Source organism: Electrona antarctica, assembly GCF_951216825.1.
Source record: "Electrona antarctica genome assembly, chromosome: 21".
Classification (NCBI taxonomy): domain Eukaryota; kingdom Metazoa; phylum Chordata; class Actinopteri; order Myctophiformes; family Myctophidae; genus Electrona; species Electrona antarctica.
In genome coordinates, this window is record NC_136802.1 from 35,354,992 (window position 1) to 35,375,609 (window position 20,618).

The following is a 20,618-nucleotide window of genomic DNA, read 5'->3' on the forward strand; positions in this document are numbered from 1 at the left end:
AGTTCTGAAAATTGTTACAATCTCACAGTTTCGTGCCTTTGCTGCAAGCTTATACAGTACATCTGCTATTCATGAACATTTTTGCTAAATCTTGAAAGTCTTTGAATTTGATTAGATTTTTTTTTTTACACACATTTTTTCTTCCCATTTTCAGATGGGGGTCCGTGGCCAATGACCAGTGTTTAAAGGAGAATTCCATACTAAAAGGCTTTCTTACCTTTCTTTGTAGTCGTTACGTCCCCACCAAAGAGGTCCAGGTGTTATTTTGTGCAAAAGCTCCTTATTGGCTATTTCCCCTACCATAAGCCCTAAATGAATTGCATTGAATGGGAATTGAATGGGGCTATGGGGTGTTGTGCTAATTCGCTTATTTCCATCGCTCAAAATTATATATTTTTTGTATATATCCTCTCTTCATAATGTAAATAATATCCCAAGTGGCACACTTTACTACTTATTTCGATGGAAATAGGCAAATTAAGCCCAATTCAATTCCATTTAAATTCAATCAATTCATTGAGGGCTTATGGTAGGGGAAATAGCCAATAAGGAGTTTTTGCACAACAAAACACCTGGACCTCTTTGGTGGGGACGTAACAACTACAAAGAAAGGTAAGAAAGCCTTCTAGCATGGAATTCTCCTTTAACGAAGGAGGATTTTGCAAGGAATTTAAAAATTAAATAAAGTTATCCTCACCTTTCACGTCTTCGTCCTCGATGGTGGTGTTGGCACTCTCGCTGGACTCCTGGGAGAAGGACAGACAGACGGTTGGTTTTTTTGGTTTGTTCATAGAGGACAGAGCAGACACACAGGCCCAGAGAGAAAGGGTTCAGAGACGGGGAAGAAGCTCCGCTCTGGTCTGGTCGGTACATTTGGCTGGCTCTGTCAGCATTAACAACGCACGGAGCACTAACCAGGCTACCTTTTGGAAAACCCCGGGATTTATTTTGGCACTGTGACCTGCTTTTCACTGTTAATCCCCAGTGGTGGAAGTACTCAGATTAGGATTTTGATGGTGGTGGGGTTTTTGTTTTTTTGGGTTGGTTTTTCGTTTTTTTACTTAAGTACGGTAAATGTAGCAATAATGTGTTCAATAATTGTTACAAAAGTATTAGCAGAAACATGTCGAAACAAGTATTATTTGTTTTGTATAATAAAAAAAATGCTGAACTATGCAATGGGGTTTTGTATTTAAAATACACATCTGCAAAGTAACACTGCAATTAAAAAAGTATGGTGGACAAGAAATATGTACAATATTTTGCCTCTGAAAAGTAGTATGAAGTATTGAAAAATTAAAGCAAAGGTACTTCAAAATTGTACTTGCACTTAAGTATAAATGAATGAGTATTGCCACCTCAGGGCTCATCTCTCATGGGATTATAGTTCACCTTTTCAAATAAATATAAGAAAAAGAGTAAATGTACTTTTCAAACACTGCAGTAGAACCATGTACTCCACCATGTACAAGTAAAGTACCTCAAAGTTGTACTTTGGTACAGTACTTAGTTATTTTCCACCATAGTTTAGGAATTTTTCGCGCTAATTCGTCTAAATGTGCCCATTTTTGCCCAGATGTATCCCAGGGCATGCTCTAATGATTTAGCTAGGGGCGCTCGAGCTGGTGACCTTCGGGATCGCCACAACGGCAAAATCCATATGGCCATCATTAACAGCCTATATAAGGCAAAAAATGTCTACATTTCATTATGCTTTATGTAGCATGTGACGTGTCAAACTAGGGTTTTTTCATGATTCTGAATCCATTCCAAGCATTAGTTTTGCACGAAAAAAAAAACACTCCTTGGGCATCACAAATGTGCCCCAATGCATAATGACGTTTTAAAAATGTTGCCTTTTGGCTGTTAACCCATTTTGGGCGGGATCCCCTTTTGGTGTTAGCATTATGTTGTGCTTTAGCTTTTGAAAAATAGCAGATCTACAAGCTCATAGCGCGCCACCGAGTGGCGCGCTACGAGCTTGTAGGTCTGCTATTTTTCAAAAATCGAAGAACCACTGACATAGAAACATAGCTTTTTCAAAAAACTGTCAGGATGTAGAAGACATTTTTAGAATCTGATCTCGGGTCAAAATGGGTTAATGGTGGCCATATGGATTTGGCCTCAGCGGCGACCCCGAAGACCGCCGGCTCAGGTGCCCTAGCTAAAATCGTTAGAGCATGCCCCCTGGGCTACATCTGTGCAAAAATGTGGCGCTTTTAGACGAATTAGCGTGAAATATCCCTTATCTCTCCCTATAAGCTTCTCCACTGCCATGGATTAATCCCTCTCAGGCAGATGGAGGAGATGGACAGACACCATGGATGGAGTCAGCGTATCACACAATCCCGGAATAGAATAATCTCCGTGCCCATCTCCATATTTCAACTTTTTATGTTATGTTATGGAGAGGGCTGGGTCCCCCTGGTGGGTATTTGCTAGTAGGCCCCTAAATAACTGGCAAAACAAGTAAGATATTGTAATGATAATATAACATAAACAATCCCCCCCCCCCTGCGTGCGCGCGCACACACACACACACACACACGCGCACGCACACGCACACACACACACACACACACACACACACACACACACACACAATTAGTTTTATTGTGATAAACAGGAAATTAAACCATACTATGTTTAGTTCCATTGTGATATAATTAAGCTGCAACACAAATTGACCATTAAAATAATACAAAATAGCACAGTGCAGTGCATGATCATGCTCTGAAAGCTTAAAGCGTGCAAACTAAATATCACTGACTGCACAAGACAAAGGAGACTCGAAGTCACACAAACATATATCACAGATCAGTGTCTACCTAGATGGCATATCTCTGTTGTATTCATACTCCCACAGTGACTGGACTACACAACACGGCTCATGTGCGACAATGACAATCACGACACAGATTAGATGATCATCGTGCCATATATGAGATACAAGAGAACATTCCCTGGGAGATGCAGGTGTACTGTACAGTACTTAGGGGAAGCAACATTTAATCAAACGAATCAATTCAGTAGAGCATTACAAAAAATAATCAAAGATCTACTTTAATTAAAAAAACTCTTAAAAAGTATTGTTTCTACAAAATAGTAAAAAAGAATGATGTACCTGAAGTATAAAATAGGGATTAATCGGTTAATCAGACTAATTCGTTATTTAAAAAAAAAAAGTTTATTTTTTTATATTAAATGTTTCAAACAATCTGAAAAATAATCAATGTCGTCAAGAAGACAAACGTTAGTTGCAGCTCTACTCTAGATGTGTGTGTGTGTGTGTGTGTGTGTGTGTGTGTGTGTGTGTGTGTGTGTGTGTGTGTGCGCGTGTGCGTGTGCGCGTGTGCGTGTGTGTGCTGAAACAAAACAAGTTCCACATACGAAAACAGGACAGCGTATGATAACGTCAGACTACAAGTTCAAAAGACATGTGGCAGTAGTATGCGTGTCTTAACACTTTGATTGCTGCAAGATCTCAACAGGCCTATTTGGATGTTGCTGCCGTTTAACATTGCACAAAGGCCTTGTTCGGGGGCCCACAGTAAAATGTTCTCTTATAGCGAGAATCACACGCCTACATCAAAAGAAAGCTGAACTTGTCCACTTCAATTAAAAAAATACATTTTGATTTTACCATGTTCCATTCTGGAGATATTGACCTTTTTGCAACACCTGCATTTGCCTGGAAGTGGTTATCTTGAACAGCGAGCAGAGTTATGGATGGTTTAAAGTCAGAGACATTGACAGGCAGATATAAAATTGAACCCAATAAATATCCTATACATCCTATACACCGAATGAAAGCCCTGAATGTGTACTTTTACGAGGAAAACAGTAAACATTGATCCCATCTACAGTTAGACAGTAATTGGTTATTGAATGCAGCTTGTGCCCACCAGATAACTTCAGAGAAGACATGGACGTGAACTCCTCAATATTCACAAAATAAGGCCTATAGCGACATATAAATACTATATACCGTATGAAACAGAAGACTCTCTGCTTTCATAAGGAAAAAAATTGTACTGTAATAATAAAAAAATCACACCCCTGTGAAGTGAGCAGTGCAACTCTACTTCTCTACTTATTCACTACAGCTCGCTATATACGGACTGAGGCAGAAAGTCATGTAAACCTTTTATTTACAGTTTGGTCTGTAAACTTCTACTGTAATAATAAAAATCACACCCCTGTGAAGTGAGCGTTGCAACTGTTCTGTACTTATTCACTACAGCTCGCTATATACGGACTGAGACAGAAAGTCATGTAAACCTTTTATTTACAGTTTGGTCTGTAAACTTCTACTGTAATAATAAAAATCACACCCCTGTGAAGTGAGCGGTGCAACTGTTCTTTATAGTTGCGCGGTGCAACTGTAGAGAACAGTTGCACCGCTCACTTCACAGGGGTGTGATTTTTATTATTACAGTAGAAGTTTACAGACCAAACTGTAAATAAAAGGTTTACATGACTTTCTGTCTCAGTCCGTATATAGCGAGCTGTAGTGAATAAGTACAGAACAGTTGCAACGCTCACTTCACAGGGGTGTGATTTTTATTATTACAGTAGAAGTTTACAGACCAAACTGTATATAAAAGGTTTACATGACTTTCTGCCTCAGTCCGTATATAGCGAGCTGTAGTGAATAAGTAGAGAAGTAGAGTTGCACTGCTCACTTCACAGGGGTGTGATTTTTTTATTATTACAGTACAATTTTTTTCCTTATGAAAGCAGAGAGTCTTCTGTTTCATACGGTATATAGTATTTATATGTCGCTATAGGCCTTATTTTGTGAATATTGAGTTCGGGTCCATGTCTTCTCTGCAGTTATATCTGGTGGGCGCAATGTGCATCCACCCAGTATCCAATTTATGACAAACTGTACATGGGATCAATGTTTACTATTTTCCTCGTAAAAGTACACATTCAGGGCTTTCATTCGATGTATAGGATGTATAGCATATTTATTGTGTTTATTGTTATATCTGCCTGTCAATGTCTGACTATAAACCTTCATAACTATGCTTTCTTTTTGATGATGATTGCCGCCTCGCCTAATCTATCTCACTGCTTTCATTGTTTTGATCGCAGTAACATTGGGGGGGGGGGGTCATGGGCACATTGGGCAGCAAAAGTCTTGATCCGTACGGCTATAAAAAGTCCCATTCCACCGTTCGGTTCAGAACTATAGTATAACGCGTTGTCATCAGCTGATTTTGTTTTTCAAGCTAGTGTAGGGGAACATGCCTGGGCATGCTAGCCTGGCACGGCCAGACTCATAGCGAGGGTTCACTGATGTTTCCTCCGGGGAAGAATCTTCAGTGAATCCCCGCTATGAGGCTGGCCAAGCCAGGCTATGGGCATGCAGCTTGGGGGCGATGGAGGGGAAAAAAAGCGTCACCCGGCTGTGATGTCGACGAGAAGGAAAAAATGACTTCCACAGATGACAACACCACGGTTTAGGTCGCGGAAAAGTTCGTTATACATTACACCCGGGTCGATTACGTCCCCGACGCGTTCATTGCGGTCTTATCACTACAATTATAATGAATAAAAAAGCGTTACAATCACACGTCTGAGCGATCTCCGATTATGACGGCTCTGCATGGCGATACGTGATCCACCAACGGAACACTGTCTTGTCGTGGCAGCCCCTCGATACTGTGGTTAGTTCGTAGTATTGTAGGCTCGGGGATCGTTTGGTCGCTACAGTATGAAGAAGGAAACATGCATCTGTCCATGTGTGTTGCAGATGTTATGCATTGCAATGCCGATCTGGTGCATATGTGTTTAGGCAATAGGCAGCGTTCCGTTCAGCGTTCAACTGGCTTCTACACGTAAAGCGGCCAGCCCTCCTGTTTTCAGGAGGGGAGGGGGGTTTTTGTTTTTTGTTTTTTTTTCTGATCACGTGAGCGGGAGTAAGCAGCAATGATAGGGCGATGGTTCTTCATTGTCCGGGTGGGTAAAAAGATGAATGAAAGTATTCTATAAAAAAGTGATTGAAACGTATTGATACGTGATCCGCACCCGACGTTTGATTAATTGATAACGTATTGATACGCGATCCGCGTTGGGAGTGTTAAGTACCAGGTCTTATGACTTAACTTAAGACCTGGAGGCGTGATCAATGCCATTTGGCTATTCTGAGTGGCCAAACAGCATTGACCACGCCTCCAGGTCTTAAGTTAAGTCATAAGACTTGGTACTTAAGCATAATACTGCCCATGGAGTTCACAAATGACGTTCCACAGCAGCATGCAACATTCTTTGTATCGCAAAGAATTCACACTGCATCGCGTTCCTACAAAACACTTTCAATCCACCTTGATCGTCCACACGCAACAAAACACACGCACGCACACACACACCCATACAAAAAGTAAAACACTATTTACATACAGCAGCGCACACAGCACGAGCGAGCAACACACATACAGTACACAGGACTTGCGGGACTGTAGCCAATCTGCTAGAGTACCTTGTTTCCATCAGTGGGGTTGTGGATTACAGTGGTTTGAGGCTCCTGATTCGGGGAGGAAGAGGAGCGAGCCGAAGCGAGGAGGAAGAAGGATTACGATGAGGGAGGGAGTGTGTAGAGCGACAGAAGAGGGAGAATCGGTTAAGACAGGAGAATATGACTGGCAGAGAGAGGAGGAGAGAACCAACAGAGGTGAATTGGAAAGAGGTGAAGATTTAGATTTAGTTCTCAAACAATGGTGTCAGGCCCCGTTTTTGTGAGCTTGTGAAAATAATTGTTATTGAAAATAGAGAAGGCAACAGATCTACATGCTCACAACACGTCGCAACATGTTGCTGAGCATGTGGATCGGCTATTTTCATTGTCAAATAGGGCTTAAGTAAGGGTTAGTTACAAGTTACAAGGGTTAGTTACAAGGGTTAGTTATAAGGGTTAGTTCAACCAAAGAATGTATAATTTTCTATCAAGTAATGAATTAAAGGCTTCATGGGGTATGCAATTGATAGAAAATAAGTTCTTTTTTTGGACTTACTTTTGGCGAAAAATGATTCATAATGGAATTTTGGGGAGACTTTCACTTTTGGGCCTCAAACTAAAAAGTTTAGAAACTACTGCTTTAAAACAGCGGTGCTCAAGGACTCCCATAACTCTGAGTGGGACGACTGGGACGGAATGTCACGAGTTTACAGGTCTGTAAGTAAGAGTTTACAGGTCTGTAAGTAAGAGTTTACAGGTCTGTAAGTAAGAGTTTACAGGTCTGTAAGGGTCCCCTGAAGGAACCCTGAGGGACTCCACTCTGAGAACCACCCATTTAGATAAAAGTTGTGGAAAACCAAATCATCTCTACAGGAGAGGCTCACTAAAATTATCAACTAAATACGTTACAGCAACTGACTGAAGTATTTTCTCCAAAATTTAACAAAATTAACAGTTCCGTAATCTATGGCTCATTTATATATACCCTGTATGACCACGTCGTTCACCCCGGAAATAAACACATTTCGAACCGGTTTTCGTCTAACAACGCGGTCATACAAACAAAAGTATACATTCTTTCACGACAATGCAAACGGCGGAAGCCAAGGCCGTTTCACGGACACCAACATCAAACCGGTATCAGGGACACGACTGAACGGCTCTTTGGCGACTGCTTCAGACGAGGGCCTTTCCATCAAAAACACACAATGGTCTCGGTAACATCGTCACATTTCACAACACAAAAACACCCACAACAACAACAGCGAGAAAATAAATAGAAAAAATGTCCATTGGTGCTGTGTTACCTAGGTGAGTGTGTACACTGCATTGTGTACACTGCTCCTGAACTTTTGTTGAATTTTGTGCCTCGATCTCCCTGGGCTACACATATCGTTGCGGTCCGTCAGAAGCCTCTTTATCTCCACATTCTAACTTTTTGTGTTTTTTAGTAGCCTAAACCAACGCCCTACTTGATCATACAACAGTGTCACACAAAAGTATCAAAAGTAATGCATCGCCACGTTTTGAGCTTGCGGATCTGCTACTTTTTCATTTGAATCCTAAAAAGTAACAGTTTGGGGACATAATGGTTTCCACCCGACAGACGATATTTGACCAGTGCCTACAGTATACTGAATACATACTCATCTGTGGCGATGGCCTTATAGAGCACCGAAGTCCGACGTCAATATCGGTACAGGGCGCTCCACGGGTTCATGTACTTTTTATTTGTAATCCCCATAAGGGGGGATTTTAGATCGCCTCATATAAGAACAGTGATTGAAAAATAAGCAAATCATCCGGGCCGTTTCACTCATATGAAGAATCAACTGACCGAGAGAAAACGCTAATGTTACTGCTGCTGAATTAGTTACATTTTCGCTAGAAACAGACTGTATCATATATGAGGGACTGACAGTTTACTTTTGGACTAAAATTCTTATACGAGACGATTTTAAGATGACCCCATGTTATTCTCCATAGAGAAAAAAACTTCCATGAACCAGGGGATGCGGGGAGTGACTTCAGGACTTCAGCGCTCTATAGAATGACTCTAACACCAGCGATTCTCAACTCTTTAAATTTGGAGCAAACGTATAGATTTTTCTTTGACATAATCTCCTCTGGGGATTCCTGGCACAACATCTTTTCACTGAGAGGGTGTCGTCGAGAGAGCTCCAGGGGAGAGTTCTATTTGACATAGCATCCCAATCAGATGAAACACTTTAAGCCTATACCATATATGCACAGATCTACTGGCCCACAACACGTCACATCTGTGAGCTTCTTCTAGATGTGCCTTCTCTCTTCAACAAAATCTTGAATATTTTTGGATTAAAAAGATTTTTTTTTGAACACAAATCTTGCAACGTCAATGTAGGTAGGGGTCTTTGACATGAAACGTTGCACTAGACTGCCCGTTTATGATGACTGATCTGGCTATGGCGTGGGGAGCGCACAGTGGTGCCCACCTGCCCACACGCCTCCCTCTCTCTCTCTCTCTCTCTCTATGCGTTTGGTCTCTGCCTTCATTCACATCACACAGGTCTATTTTTGGAAACGTGGGGCTCGTCGCTGTGCGGGTTGCCGGGGGCAACGTGAGCGTCAACGTTCCAATGAAAACGCCGACACAGGTTAACCCATTTTGGGCGGGAACCCCTTTTGGTGTTTTAAGCATCATGTTATACTGTAGCTGGAACAACATATTTTCTGATGGGGGTCGGCGGCCAATTACATAGGATTTTGGGGCTCCTTGACATGAAATAGTTTGAGAACCACTGAAAACTGTCATGATTTAGACATTTTGTAGAATCGAACTTAGGTCTAAGTGGGTTAAACGCGGGGAAGCCGCGTTGTGACAGCATGCAGAGAGATCAGATGCTTCAAGTAATTGATCTCGCTATGAAAGGTCATTTAAAAAAAGTTGACTTGTCTGATTTGATGGCGCACTCAATCAGACAGAGCACCTGCTTCTCTAGCTAACACATATTACCGTATGCCTTTTCTAAATTCCCCGCGTTGGTTGCCTGTCAGTTTTAGGATTGATTAAGGTCATTTTATTGGTTTTTAAATTCATGAAATGGAAATGCAGCTGCCTATGTGTCTGCGTTTGTTTGTTTTTTCATCTATTCTTATGTAATATGCGATGAAATCCCAAACCTGTAATTGACTTGGAACATGCTCCATGCTGCATTGATGCATGTATACAGCCAGTCTTTGAATAGCCAGCATTTCTAAACACCTGTTGCCCCGCCTTCAATTGGTAAATTAATTGTGTATTTTTGATAAACAAGTTGACTGCCACCTGGTGGACGCAAGAGCCAACGCTAGACTGCCGACCCGGAACTACTTAGTTTTAGTGTGTTGCACGCTGGATACACGTCCGGCTTGGGCGGCCATCTTAGATGCTAAATAATTAGCGTCAATGCTAGCGAGCTAAAATGAAGCCATCCTTGCTCTAGAAAGCGCCAATGTTCCAATCGGGATCACCGGATAATAAGCGAAGACCTCCGAACATCACGCGTTTTATCAAAACCATGGAGAACTCCGTAGATTTAGAGTTATTCAGCTTTTTAGTCCGGCTGTAGACAAGAAGTGAACGGCACTGCGGATGAGCGAAACCGGCCTAGGATCGCTGAAGAAGGAAAGGCCAAGCAAAAAAAAAAAAAAAAACAGAAATCAGCGATCCGGTTTGATATCAATAATAAAGCTTATCTGATGGAACGTTCCGCCAATTGCGGTTGCCGGTTGGATTCTAATTCGTGGAGCGTTCCGTCACGAGCAGTTAATTTGTTACGTTTGGGTCACCAAAAGTATCTTTTGGGGTCTTGAGCTGAAAATAGCTGATTAGTATACATGCAGTCGCAGATGTGCATCAGATTGTGAGAAGCTTTAAAGGACCACTTCACCACTTTTCAACCTATCTTCATATAATAGGTCCTCACTAATAATCATGATAAAATGGCACGATTTTATTCTACTCAGTCTGTGTCTCATAGGAGGGCTGTGGGCAGTTTAGAAACCGTCTTCCAGTGACATCATTAGGCAGATTATTTTTACAAAAATGTTTAGATTTTCATTATCGTGAGAACGATTTTCGCATTGCAACTTTTCAGGACTAGAAAGCCTGCAGGTTTTATTAGCTTGTATTCCCCATCGATGATGTCACTGGAGGACGGTTTATGAACTGCCCACAGTCCTATGAGACACAGACGAGAGCAGAACAAAATTGCGCAATTTTTTCAAGATTATTAGTGAGGACCTATTATATGAAGATAGGTTGAAAAGTGGTCCTTTAAGGGGAATCTGCCCTTTAGACAAGAGAATGTGGATAATATACAGTAGTTATACAGCACAGCCAACAGATTAAACTGAAAACGGATGGACAGGCAAGACAGGCAGGCAGATATGCATGCACACACACACCCACAGGCAGGCAGGCATGCAGCGTGTACCAGAGTAGGAATTGGATCTTTGGGGCTGGTGCTGACATTAGCCTTGTTGTTGATCTGGAGGGGACAGAGCAGTCAAGACAGATAGACGGACAGGACAGATAGACGGAAAGACAGACAGACAGACGGACATAAGTGACCAAGTGCTCAAGCATTCGATTTGTACTCCCGTTGCATGTGATGCGAAAATCACCGATCTACGTATAAGCTCCGGGGCCAGCGCGTTGTGAGCTTGTAGATTCGGCTATTTTCGGTCTGCAGTGAACCGTTGTAGGACAGAGCATGCATCTTAAGTCTCATGTGAAGTTAGCTGTCCACCACCGAGGAGGAAAACAAAAGAGGAAAGTCATTATCTGCAGAATTGCTGTGGAGAAAGGTTAATGTACGACCATGGCCTGTTATTTATATTTTTTGAGTGGTGTAAACCACTCCTACAACTGGCTTTGTTAGTTTACGTGTCTGTCCACTCCTACAACTGGCTTTGTTAGTTTACGTGTCTGTCCGTTTACGTGTCTGTCCACTCCTACAACTGGCTTTGTTAGTTTACGTGTCTGTCCGTTTACGTGTCTGTCCACTCCTACAACTGGCTTTGTTAGTTTACGTGTCTGTCCGTTTACGTGTCTGTCCACTCCTACAACTGGCTTTGTTAGTTTATGTGTCTGTCCACTCCTACAACTGGCTTTGTTAGTTTACGTGTCTGTCCACTCCTACAACTGGCTTTGTTAGTTTACGTGTCTGTCCACTCCTACAACTGGCTTTGTTAGTTTACGTGTCTGTCCGTTTACGTGTCTGTCCACTCCTACAACTGGCTTTGTTAGTTTACGTGTCTGTCCGTTTACGTGTCTGTCCACTCCTACAACTGGCTTTGTTAGTTTATGTGTCTGTCCACTCCTACAACTGGCTTTGTTAGTTTACGTGTCTGTCCACTCCTACAACTGGCTTTGTTAGTTTACGTGTCTGTCCGTTTACGTGTCTGTCCACTCCTACAACTGGCTTTGTTAGTTTACGTGTCTGTCCGTTTACGTGTCTGTCCACTCCTACAACTGGCTTTGTTAGTTTACGTGTCTGTCCGTTTACGTGTCTGTCCACTCCTACAACTGGCTTTGTTAGTTTACGTGTCTGTCCGTTTACGTGTCTGTCCACTCCTACAACTGGCTTTGTTAGTTTACGTGTCTGTCCGTACCAAAATAAATGAGCATGGTTGCTATGGTCACCCAGTTCACACGGGTGTGATTTCATTACGTCAGACATTACGTCAGACCACAGCTGATCAGTCTATATAAGACCTTGCACCACTCAGTTCACACGGGTGTGATTTTTTTTTTATAAAAATGGACTAAGTGGACATACATGCGAACTACAGACCTGTTTTGAAGTCTGTAATTCATCAAATTAAAAAAAAAATCCATCGCTGGGTTTTACCGGGTCCGAATAATTTAATGCTATTGGGTGGAAAGGGGAGCAAGGGGTGGGGTCTTCACTCGGCAAAACCAAGTAGAAGCCTATACCGTTCTTTGTAATGAATATGAAAATTACGGGAGCATAATTTACCAAAGCCACTGAAAACATGGAAAGTATTTTCTGCAAGTAGCAGGAGGGGACATAGCGACACCTTCTATGCCATTAACCCATTCTAGACGGGAACCCCTTTTGGTGTTTTAACTAAGCATTATGTAATACTTTAGCTATTGAAAAATAGCAGACCTACAAGCTCATAGCGCGCCACCGAGTGGCGCGCTACGAGCTTGTAGGTCTGCTATTTTTTGAAAAGTCGTAAAAATGCGGCACAAATCTTTGAATATATATTCTTTCAGAAGACTTTTTTTATTCTCTATTATAGAGAACTGCGGGTTTTCATTACTTCCTCGTTGGCTTAATTTCCTGGCTGTGGATGCTTGGCGTGCCGTCTGTGTATGACGAAGTTAATCCACACTCGTGCCGTTTTCCCCACTCTGGTCCAGTACTGGTCAGATGAACACTTTCTGCTATGCGCAAACCACTTTAACCATTATTTCATACAAAATAGCAGATGTATAGGGTGTACCAAAATCTCCTGGAGGGGGCGTCAACATATGTGTCACGTGGTAGCGGCCGCCATACTTGCTGGCTTGTCTGGTTTGTTTACATTGAGCGACTATCCGTGTGCTTGTATACGTTCTTTTTTTAAACTGACCTCACAATGGTGCAGACTTGCTCAGTAAATAAGTGCCACAGCAGGTCACGTCGAGGAAATGAGCCAGAAAACGGTATTAGATGTTCAGCTTTCCAGCATGGAGACAGCATCAAGGAACACAGATTGACGAGTTTACAAAAAGACGTAGAATGGCTTGGATCGGCGCACGGGCGCAGAGACATAACGTTCAACAAAGTATCTAAGCACAGCCGTGTTTGTTCACAACATTTTCCTTGTCCTTGTAATGTATTTGGGCCCGACGTTCTTTCTATCCATCCTGGTGTTTGTTCACTATGTTATCGCCAAGAACGAGCTCAATATTTACAAAAACATACCACTGTCACTCTATTCTGAGTGATGTGGGCTAGAATTTATTGCCCACGAGAGGGCCGTCCCTAGCTTTTCAGACGCCGCCCTCCTCTTGGTGACGTACCCGTTTTCACACGCTATAGAAGCTCATAGCGCATATGTAGAGTTGCTGGCCCGGCTCCATATATGCAGATCGAGGTGATGATCCTAGTCTTCTCCATGTATGGCTATCCCAGGGATTGATGAGGTCAGTGTCGTGATCTTCATATATGGAGACAAGACATATATGGTGCCGTGATGTGTCACAAGGTGTGATGTCACAAGGGCGTGACCATATATGGAGGCGTGACATGAGGCGTGACACTGACGTGGGAAATGCAGGTTTTTCATAGTAAACTGCGACCTATGGTCGCAAATTTTATAATTTTATTTTTTTCAACTAAATCTGCCGACTTCTCGGTCAGGAACGCTCGAGGTGAGTTGTGAAGCGCAACGTCAAGCAATTAAGATGAGATCAGATAAACCTTTGTTGATCCCTGTGGGTATTCAGGTGCCAAAGCAACAAGAGCAGTAAATTAACAGGCTAGCATTAAAATGGACAGGCTTCGAGCAAAGCCATCGCTTTAGAGAGATGTATTGTCATGCTTCAAAAAATAGCAGCTTTACAAGTCAATGAGTGTGAGGGCTAAATGTGAATTATCCCCGCTAATCAGTCCTCAATTAGAAAGGCTTAATTGGCTCAGTGCACACACGCCATTTTGGAAAGAACTTGGGTTCTACTACTTCCTTCACAGGTGTTACCGATGATACTAATGAAGGCTCTGTTTCCATTCTGGTCAAACAGAGTCAGGGTGCTGCTATTGTGCACCTTCTATGCCATTAACCCATTCTAGACGGGAACCCCTTTTGGTGTTTTAACTAAGCATTATGTAATACTTTAGCTATTGAAAAATAGCAGACCTACAAGCTCATAGCGCGCCACCGAGTGGCGCGCTACGAGCTTGTAGGTCTGCTATTTTTGAAAAGTCGTAAAAATGCTAATGAAGGCTCTGTTCCATTCTGGTCAAACAGTGTCAGGGTTCTGCTATTGTGCATGTTGGCTCACTGTGGAAACACTCTGCTACACCAGGGGGTCTCAAAGTGTCCTTGAGTGGGTTCCAAATGGCCCCGTAAGGGTCTGTAACTGAGAGTGTGCAAATGGAAAACAAAAAGTTTTGGACACATGTGGTTTCCACATAACAGAGACGAGATGCAACTCCACCCAATCTATGAATCACCTCGGCAACTCGAAAAAGGTGAACTGTTTATTGGACAGATATCGTAATATTGCAACTAACTACGATACTACAGTACTCTACCATTTTAAAGTACACACGATTTTCTACAAAGTCGTTCACTCTGGTCTATTCTCAAACCACTGGTTCTCAACGTCTGGCAAGGGGGCCAATGGACAGGTCAGTAACTCAGAGAGTGTACGAATGGGGGGGGGGGGGGGGGGGGGGTGCACCACGTGCCAGTTTTTGACTATTCCAACAGTCCTTTACGGCAGTGGTTTTCAACCTTTTTCATATCAAGGTCTATTATTTATTCGGCATTTGAGCCACGGACCACCGTTTGATTAGATTTTGCCTCTCAGAATTTTGTTGGATATGATTTTGTCCACAATTCCACGCTGTATTGATGTGGTCCCATAGGAGAGGAAACAGGTGAACATTGATCAAAATAACAATTCTTCTACATTAGTTTAATCAATGTGTTTATATGTTTAACACTAATTGAACTCTTGAGAGCGTAAAATGAAACCAAATGGACCCCCAAATGGACTCTCACGAGTTAAAGATCTCGAAGAGTCAATTTTGTTACCAACTATCCATTTAGCTGCGGGGACCACCTGGAACCCCCTCAAGGACCGCTGGTGGTCCCTGGACCACTGGTTGAGAACCACTGCTTTACAGGGGTGTTACAATGAGGAATTTCTTGGGTAGTTTTGTCTGAAATCTATAGGACTGATAGAGGCCTACCCGTATCATGTGTGTAAGTAAGTAGCCTTGCCGAGCCATGAGGCCCATAGGGCAGGAGCCTATCTCCTGTTTCTGTAGCGTGAGGCAGCTTGATGTACAAGTACATCCCCTGGACATGACGCTAGTATGTCGCAGGGACTTACCCCCAATCCAACCCTTGATGAGTGTCAAGCAGGGAGGTATTTGGTATGACCCGGCCGGGGATTGAACCCCAACCTCCCAGTCTCAGGGCGGACACTCTAACCACAAGGCCACTGAGATGGTATCATGTGTGTACATACTGTACAACCCCTCTTCCTTTTCCGCATGCATCCGCAGCAACACCAACCAGACAGAGAACATGACACAGTAATATCCTCTTGTGCTCTTAAAGACAAGGCCGTACGAGCTTGCAAACAAACACCTACGCACGCACAGACTATTTTCCTTGCCGTCTATTTTCCAGACTGTGTTTTCTGAGTGCGTCTCTGGAAGTCGTTCGGTCATTTTCTAAAGTGCTATAGCATTTAAAAAGAAGAAGAAAAAAAAAAAGCACAAGCTGGTGCAACTGCATATCGCTGTTGTTGAGGCAGAAAGCTCTTATGTCCAGGTTTTAACGTCCTACTTAATCATACTACAGTCAGTCACACAAAACGTTTTAAAGTAGCAAGTCCATCTGCTACTTGTTCTACTTTTAAATATCTTGAAAAGTAACAGTTTTGGACATAATATGAGGTTTCCACTCGACAAAGACAACATAAAGGATAATTACTGGGGCTTAGGGCCAGCCATATATCCTGTAGCTGAATGGTTAAGAGTGGCCGTCTGGGACTCCTCGGTTCGACCCCGTCAAAGTGTCCCTGAGCAAAGCACTTAAGCACAAACTGCTCCCCGCGGGGCGCTGCATTAAGAGCGACCACTGCTCCTTTTATAATGTCATCATGCCCAACGTAATGGAACATCTGCACTGCAGACACACAGGGCTCGTCTCGGGGGTGAAAGGATTGTGTCGATCCCGGCAAGTTGTGAATCATACACTTCACAACGCGGCCAGATAACGTCAGTCAGTCTTACATGACAAAAAACAAACAAAATGCATGAAAAATCACAATATTTGAGTGATTCTTTTCCCCCCACCTCTACTAGAAAAAACCCACAGGTCAGATGGTCTCACCTTGACGGTACCGTCCGCTTTCTTGTTCATCAGACTCTTGGCTACTGCAAGGAGGGGAAGAAAAAAAACGCAATCAGTGACGTAGAATAAATCACACGCCCGGCACGCACGCACGCACGCACGCACGCACGCACGCACGCACGCACGCACGCACGCACGCACAGTTCTAAGTATAGAAGTGTAGGCCAGGGCCAATTAAACCCGTGTGCTCCGAGAGCGTGCGACTCGGGCTGAAATTGAGAAAGTGTCGAGACAGAATGCAAATAGAGTTTGAGGGGCGAAAAAGTGAATCTTATAAGTGAAATGATGTGTTAGTGCGGAACATGCAATTAAAATCCAAACTGATAGACGGATGGGAGACGCACGCCGCGCGGCCTAGTGGTCACTTGGAGCCTAATTTATACCCTGTACGGTGTCGTTGACAAAAATAACAGATCTACAAGCTAACAATGCGCTCTGATAAGATGTGTCGTTAGCATGTAGATCAGTTCCAAGAGACACCCTCATGTGCTGGACTATAAATGTAGCTTTAATTAAACAGACTCCAGGGAGTCTATTAGCTCAACACACACACACACACACACAGCGGTGGCCGAACGGATAGCGGCGCGGTCTAGATACCGGAAGGTTCCCAGTTCGAATCAGCCGTCCGACACGTTAAAATTACCACCGCTGAAATGCCCTTGAACAAGGCATCAACCACTACGATGAAATGTGTTCTATGAGCAGGGCCTGGCTGGAAACAAGTTCTTGAGCTTAGCCCAGATACCCTGGGTAAATATAGATTTCATTTCATTTCATTTCATTACACACACACACACACACACAAACACACACACACACACACACACACACGCACACGCGCACACGCACACGCACACAGATCAATGCGGTGAATGGTGATCGAGTAATCTTGTTCTTTCCAACCGATTAACTCCAATCTTCAACTAACATGCATGTTATTGCTGTTCAGGCAGAAACCTGACAGAGAATAAATGATTGTTGAGGGCATACAGCAAGACGGACAGGGCGACTGAGAGTGGGACATGTGGCAAACTTGGCGGAAGTGGAGCTTCTTGTTTGGCTGGAGCTCACTAGGAGGTCATTAGTTGACGTTGTGCGTTACCAGCTAGTGTGTGTTGTCGCAGAAGGCATGTTAGTTAGCAGGCTCAGAAGAACATGCTAGCATGCTAACTTTCTAAGGAAGTTCTTACCTCGTAAAACAAGTTACCACAAAAAGAGGGGGAGAAGGGAGGGGAGAGAGAGAAAGAGAGGCCAATTTATGCTTTGAGCGACAAGCGTCGACCGACACGTCGCACTACAAAATACAAAAATAACTGCTTCATATGCATTATGTATGAATAAATAAACAGACGGATAGCACTTGACAGGCGGTGTTACCAATTTTTAAACATGATGCATGACTAGTAAATAAATAAAGACATGATTTAAAGAGGCTGTAAGTGATATTTATTCTCTTCTTCTCCCAAAAATATTAAATTATGTTAGAATATCTGTTTTAGATCTAGCTCTAATTCTGTTAGTACTCTTTAGTAAACAGTAAATACATTTTCAGGTTAGAGGAACAATTGTAGAGAACTTGATAGGCTACAGGATGACCATGTGAAATTGGAAGGGGTGAAACAGAAACAAAAAATGTTTTTACAACGGTGTGTAAAACAGAAAATCTAACATTCGCCCATGGGCAAGGACAAGTCTGGCCACGGACACCTGTTGTCCGTGTAGGGACATATCAATGACCCCTGATTGGCACTCTACTCCAGGGGTTCTCAACGCGTGGGTCGCGACCCCTCGGGGGTCGCGACCCACGCTTTTTCAAAAATAGCAGATCTACAAGCTCGTAGCGCGCCACTCGGTGGCGCGCTATGAGCTTGTAGATCTGCTATTTTTCAATAGCTAAATTATAACAATGCTTAAAACACCAAAAGGGGTTCCCGCCCAAAATGGTTTAAGGTTATTGTAGCAGTCAATTTATATTGGGGGTCGGGAGGGGGCGGGGCGGGGGTCCCGAGACATTGCCAAAGCATTTCCGGGGGTCCCCGGCCAAAAACGTTGAGAACCCCTGCTCTACTCCATTATTACGACACAGAACACAGACATAAATCACTAACGGAACAAAACAATGGACGGCAAGTTCCAGAGAGACAATCAATCAGTGTATATATAGCCTATGTGTATATAAATATATAAGTCCAGAACGTGAACATTGATTTCCAGCGTCTGTTTGCATCGCCCTTCCGTCAATGTGTCCAGAAAAGAGCTGATCTCTGCGTTGACGGGCGACAGTATCGCGCATTTGGAAGTCGCCGATCTGCAAAGGTCTCTACACGGCACGGTGCGAGGCGCTGTGAGCTTGTATTTCGGCTATTTTTTCGACCCATCGACTTTGTCACGCGACAAAATAACTCTAAAGGAGTTGGATTGAACTGAACGGCGGATTTGTACCTACCCGAGAAGTTGCGTGTGGCGAGCATAGTGGTCAGGATAGCACCCTGGGGGAGACAAAACAGGACACGGTGAGGTGATGATGACTTGAAGGAGACGCATATCGCTGACATGGCAAAGTAGAAAGGTAATGATTACACCACTATGTTCAAGGGTTCGCTCAGTGAAGCAAATCACCAACACAAGTGACTATAGAACATTGTTTTCATCGTTTTCAGGCCACAATCCCCCCAAAATAATTACTTATTTGAACTGCGGACCCCCCCCCCCCCCCCTGACAAGCATTTTGAATTGCAGGAGTTTAGGCACTACTGTACATTTAGCTTGACTCGGTTCCACAGATACACATTGTGAAACTTGCAGATCTACAGTACATGCTTGTAGATCGTCCATTTTAACCCATTTTGACCTGAGATCAGATCCAAAAATGTCTTCTACATCCTGACAGTTTTCTGAAAAAGCTATGTTTCTATGTCAGTGGTTCTTCGATTTTTCAAAAATAGCAGACCTACAAGCTCGTAGCGCGCCACTCGGTGGCGCGCTATGAGCTTGTAGGTCTGCTATTTTTCAATAGCTAAAGCATAACATAATGCTAACACCAAAAGGGGTTCCCGCCCAAAATGGGTTCAAAAAGGTTTGCCTCTTATTTGACAATGTGGCCAATGTTTGACCAGTTCTTATAGTATCAGTTTTTTTTGTCTTCTTCTTTTTGTATTATCAACACGGTCTTAAAAGTCAACTTCACTGTTATCATAGAGAATGGACCCTTTGGGGGTGACCACCTTTCTAAGCAGCATTTTGCTGCTTGGGAAAAGGATCGTCGTCTCACCTTGAGTTTCCTTCTGGCGTTGAACTTCTTCAGGCACTCCACAGTCTCCTGCCTGTGCATCATGGAGGCCACAGTGGAGCGTTGCTGTGAGACAGAGAGAGAGAGAGACACAGAGAGAGAGAGAGAGAGAGACAGAGAGACAGAGAGAGATGAGTTTCATCCACCAAGTGTGGTGTGAAGAGGCCTGTGTGTGTGTGTGTGTGTGTGTGTGTGTGTGTGTGTGTGTGTGTGTGTGTGTGTGTGTGTGTGTGTGTGTGTGTGTGTGTGTGTGTGTGTGTGTGTGTCGTGCGTGTACATACACAGATCCAGGGGTGTTTGAGTGCGTCTGTGGCAGTGACTCGCTTGGTGGGGTTGATGGTCAGCATCTTGTTGATAAGATCCTTGGCTTCGGGAGTCACGGTGTCCCACTCTGGAGATGGGAACTAATGACAGGAGAGAGAACCTTTTCATCTGTCTGTCTGTCTGTCTGTCTGTCTGTCTGTCTGTCTGTCTGTCTGTCTGTCTGTCTGTCCAAGTCTGCTGCATTGCTTTATCTGTGACTGACGTCAATGTTAGCTCTATATCATAGGGAATCTTGTATCTCCATAATTCTTTTTTTTTTTTTAATATAAAGATGCTTTATAACTACGTAACGTATGGTAGGTTTGTTTTTTCCTCTGAGCTTATAATGCATTATTTACCAGCACTTATAATACTTCATAAACCTACGTAAGTTGCCATAAGTTGTTATGCAAAAATGATATAACATTT

The 20,618-nt window shown here is 43.2% G+C and overlaps 1 protein-coding gene across 2 annotated transcripts in view; it reads right to left on the reverse strand.

Annotated features, from left to right (window-relative positions):
* LOC306914495 (calcium/calmodulin-dependent protein kinase type II delta chain) overlaps positions 1-20,618 on the reverse strand; it is a 75,233-nt gene that overhangs the window by 13,313 nt on the left and 41,302 nt on the right. Inside the window, exons 8-12 of one of the 2 annotated variants that reach the window (XM_079491544.1) lie at positions 20,168-20,290; positions 19,869-19,952; positions 19,044-19,086; positions 16,574-16,617; positions 698-746 (exon numbers count right to left, since the gene is read on the reverse strand). In XM_079491544.1, the coding sequence (XP_079347670.1) occupies positions 698-746; positions 16,574-16,617; positions 19,044-19,086; positions 19,869-19,952; positions 20,168-20,290 (343 nt within the window). The remainder of the gene's footprint in view (positions 1-697; positions 747-16,573; positions 16,618-19,043; positions 19,087-19,868; positions 19,953-20,167; positions 20,291-20,618) is intronic. The other variant, XM_079491543.1, reaches the window with a different exon arrangement.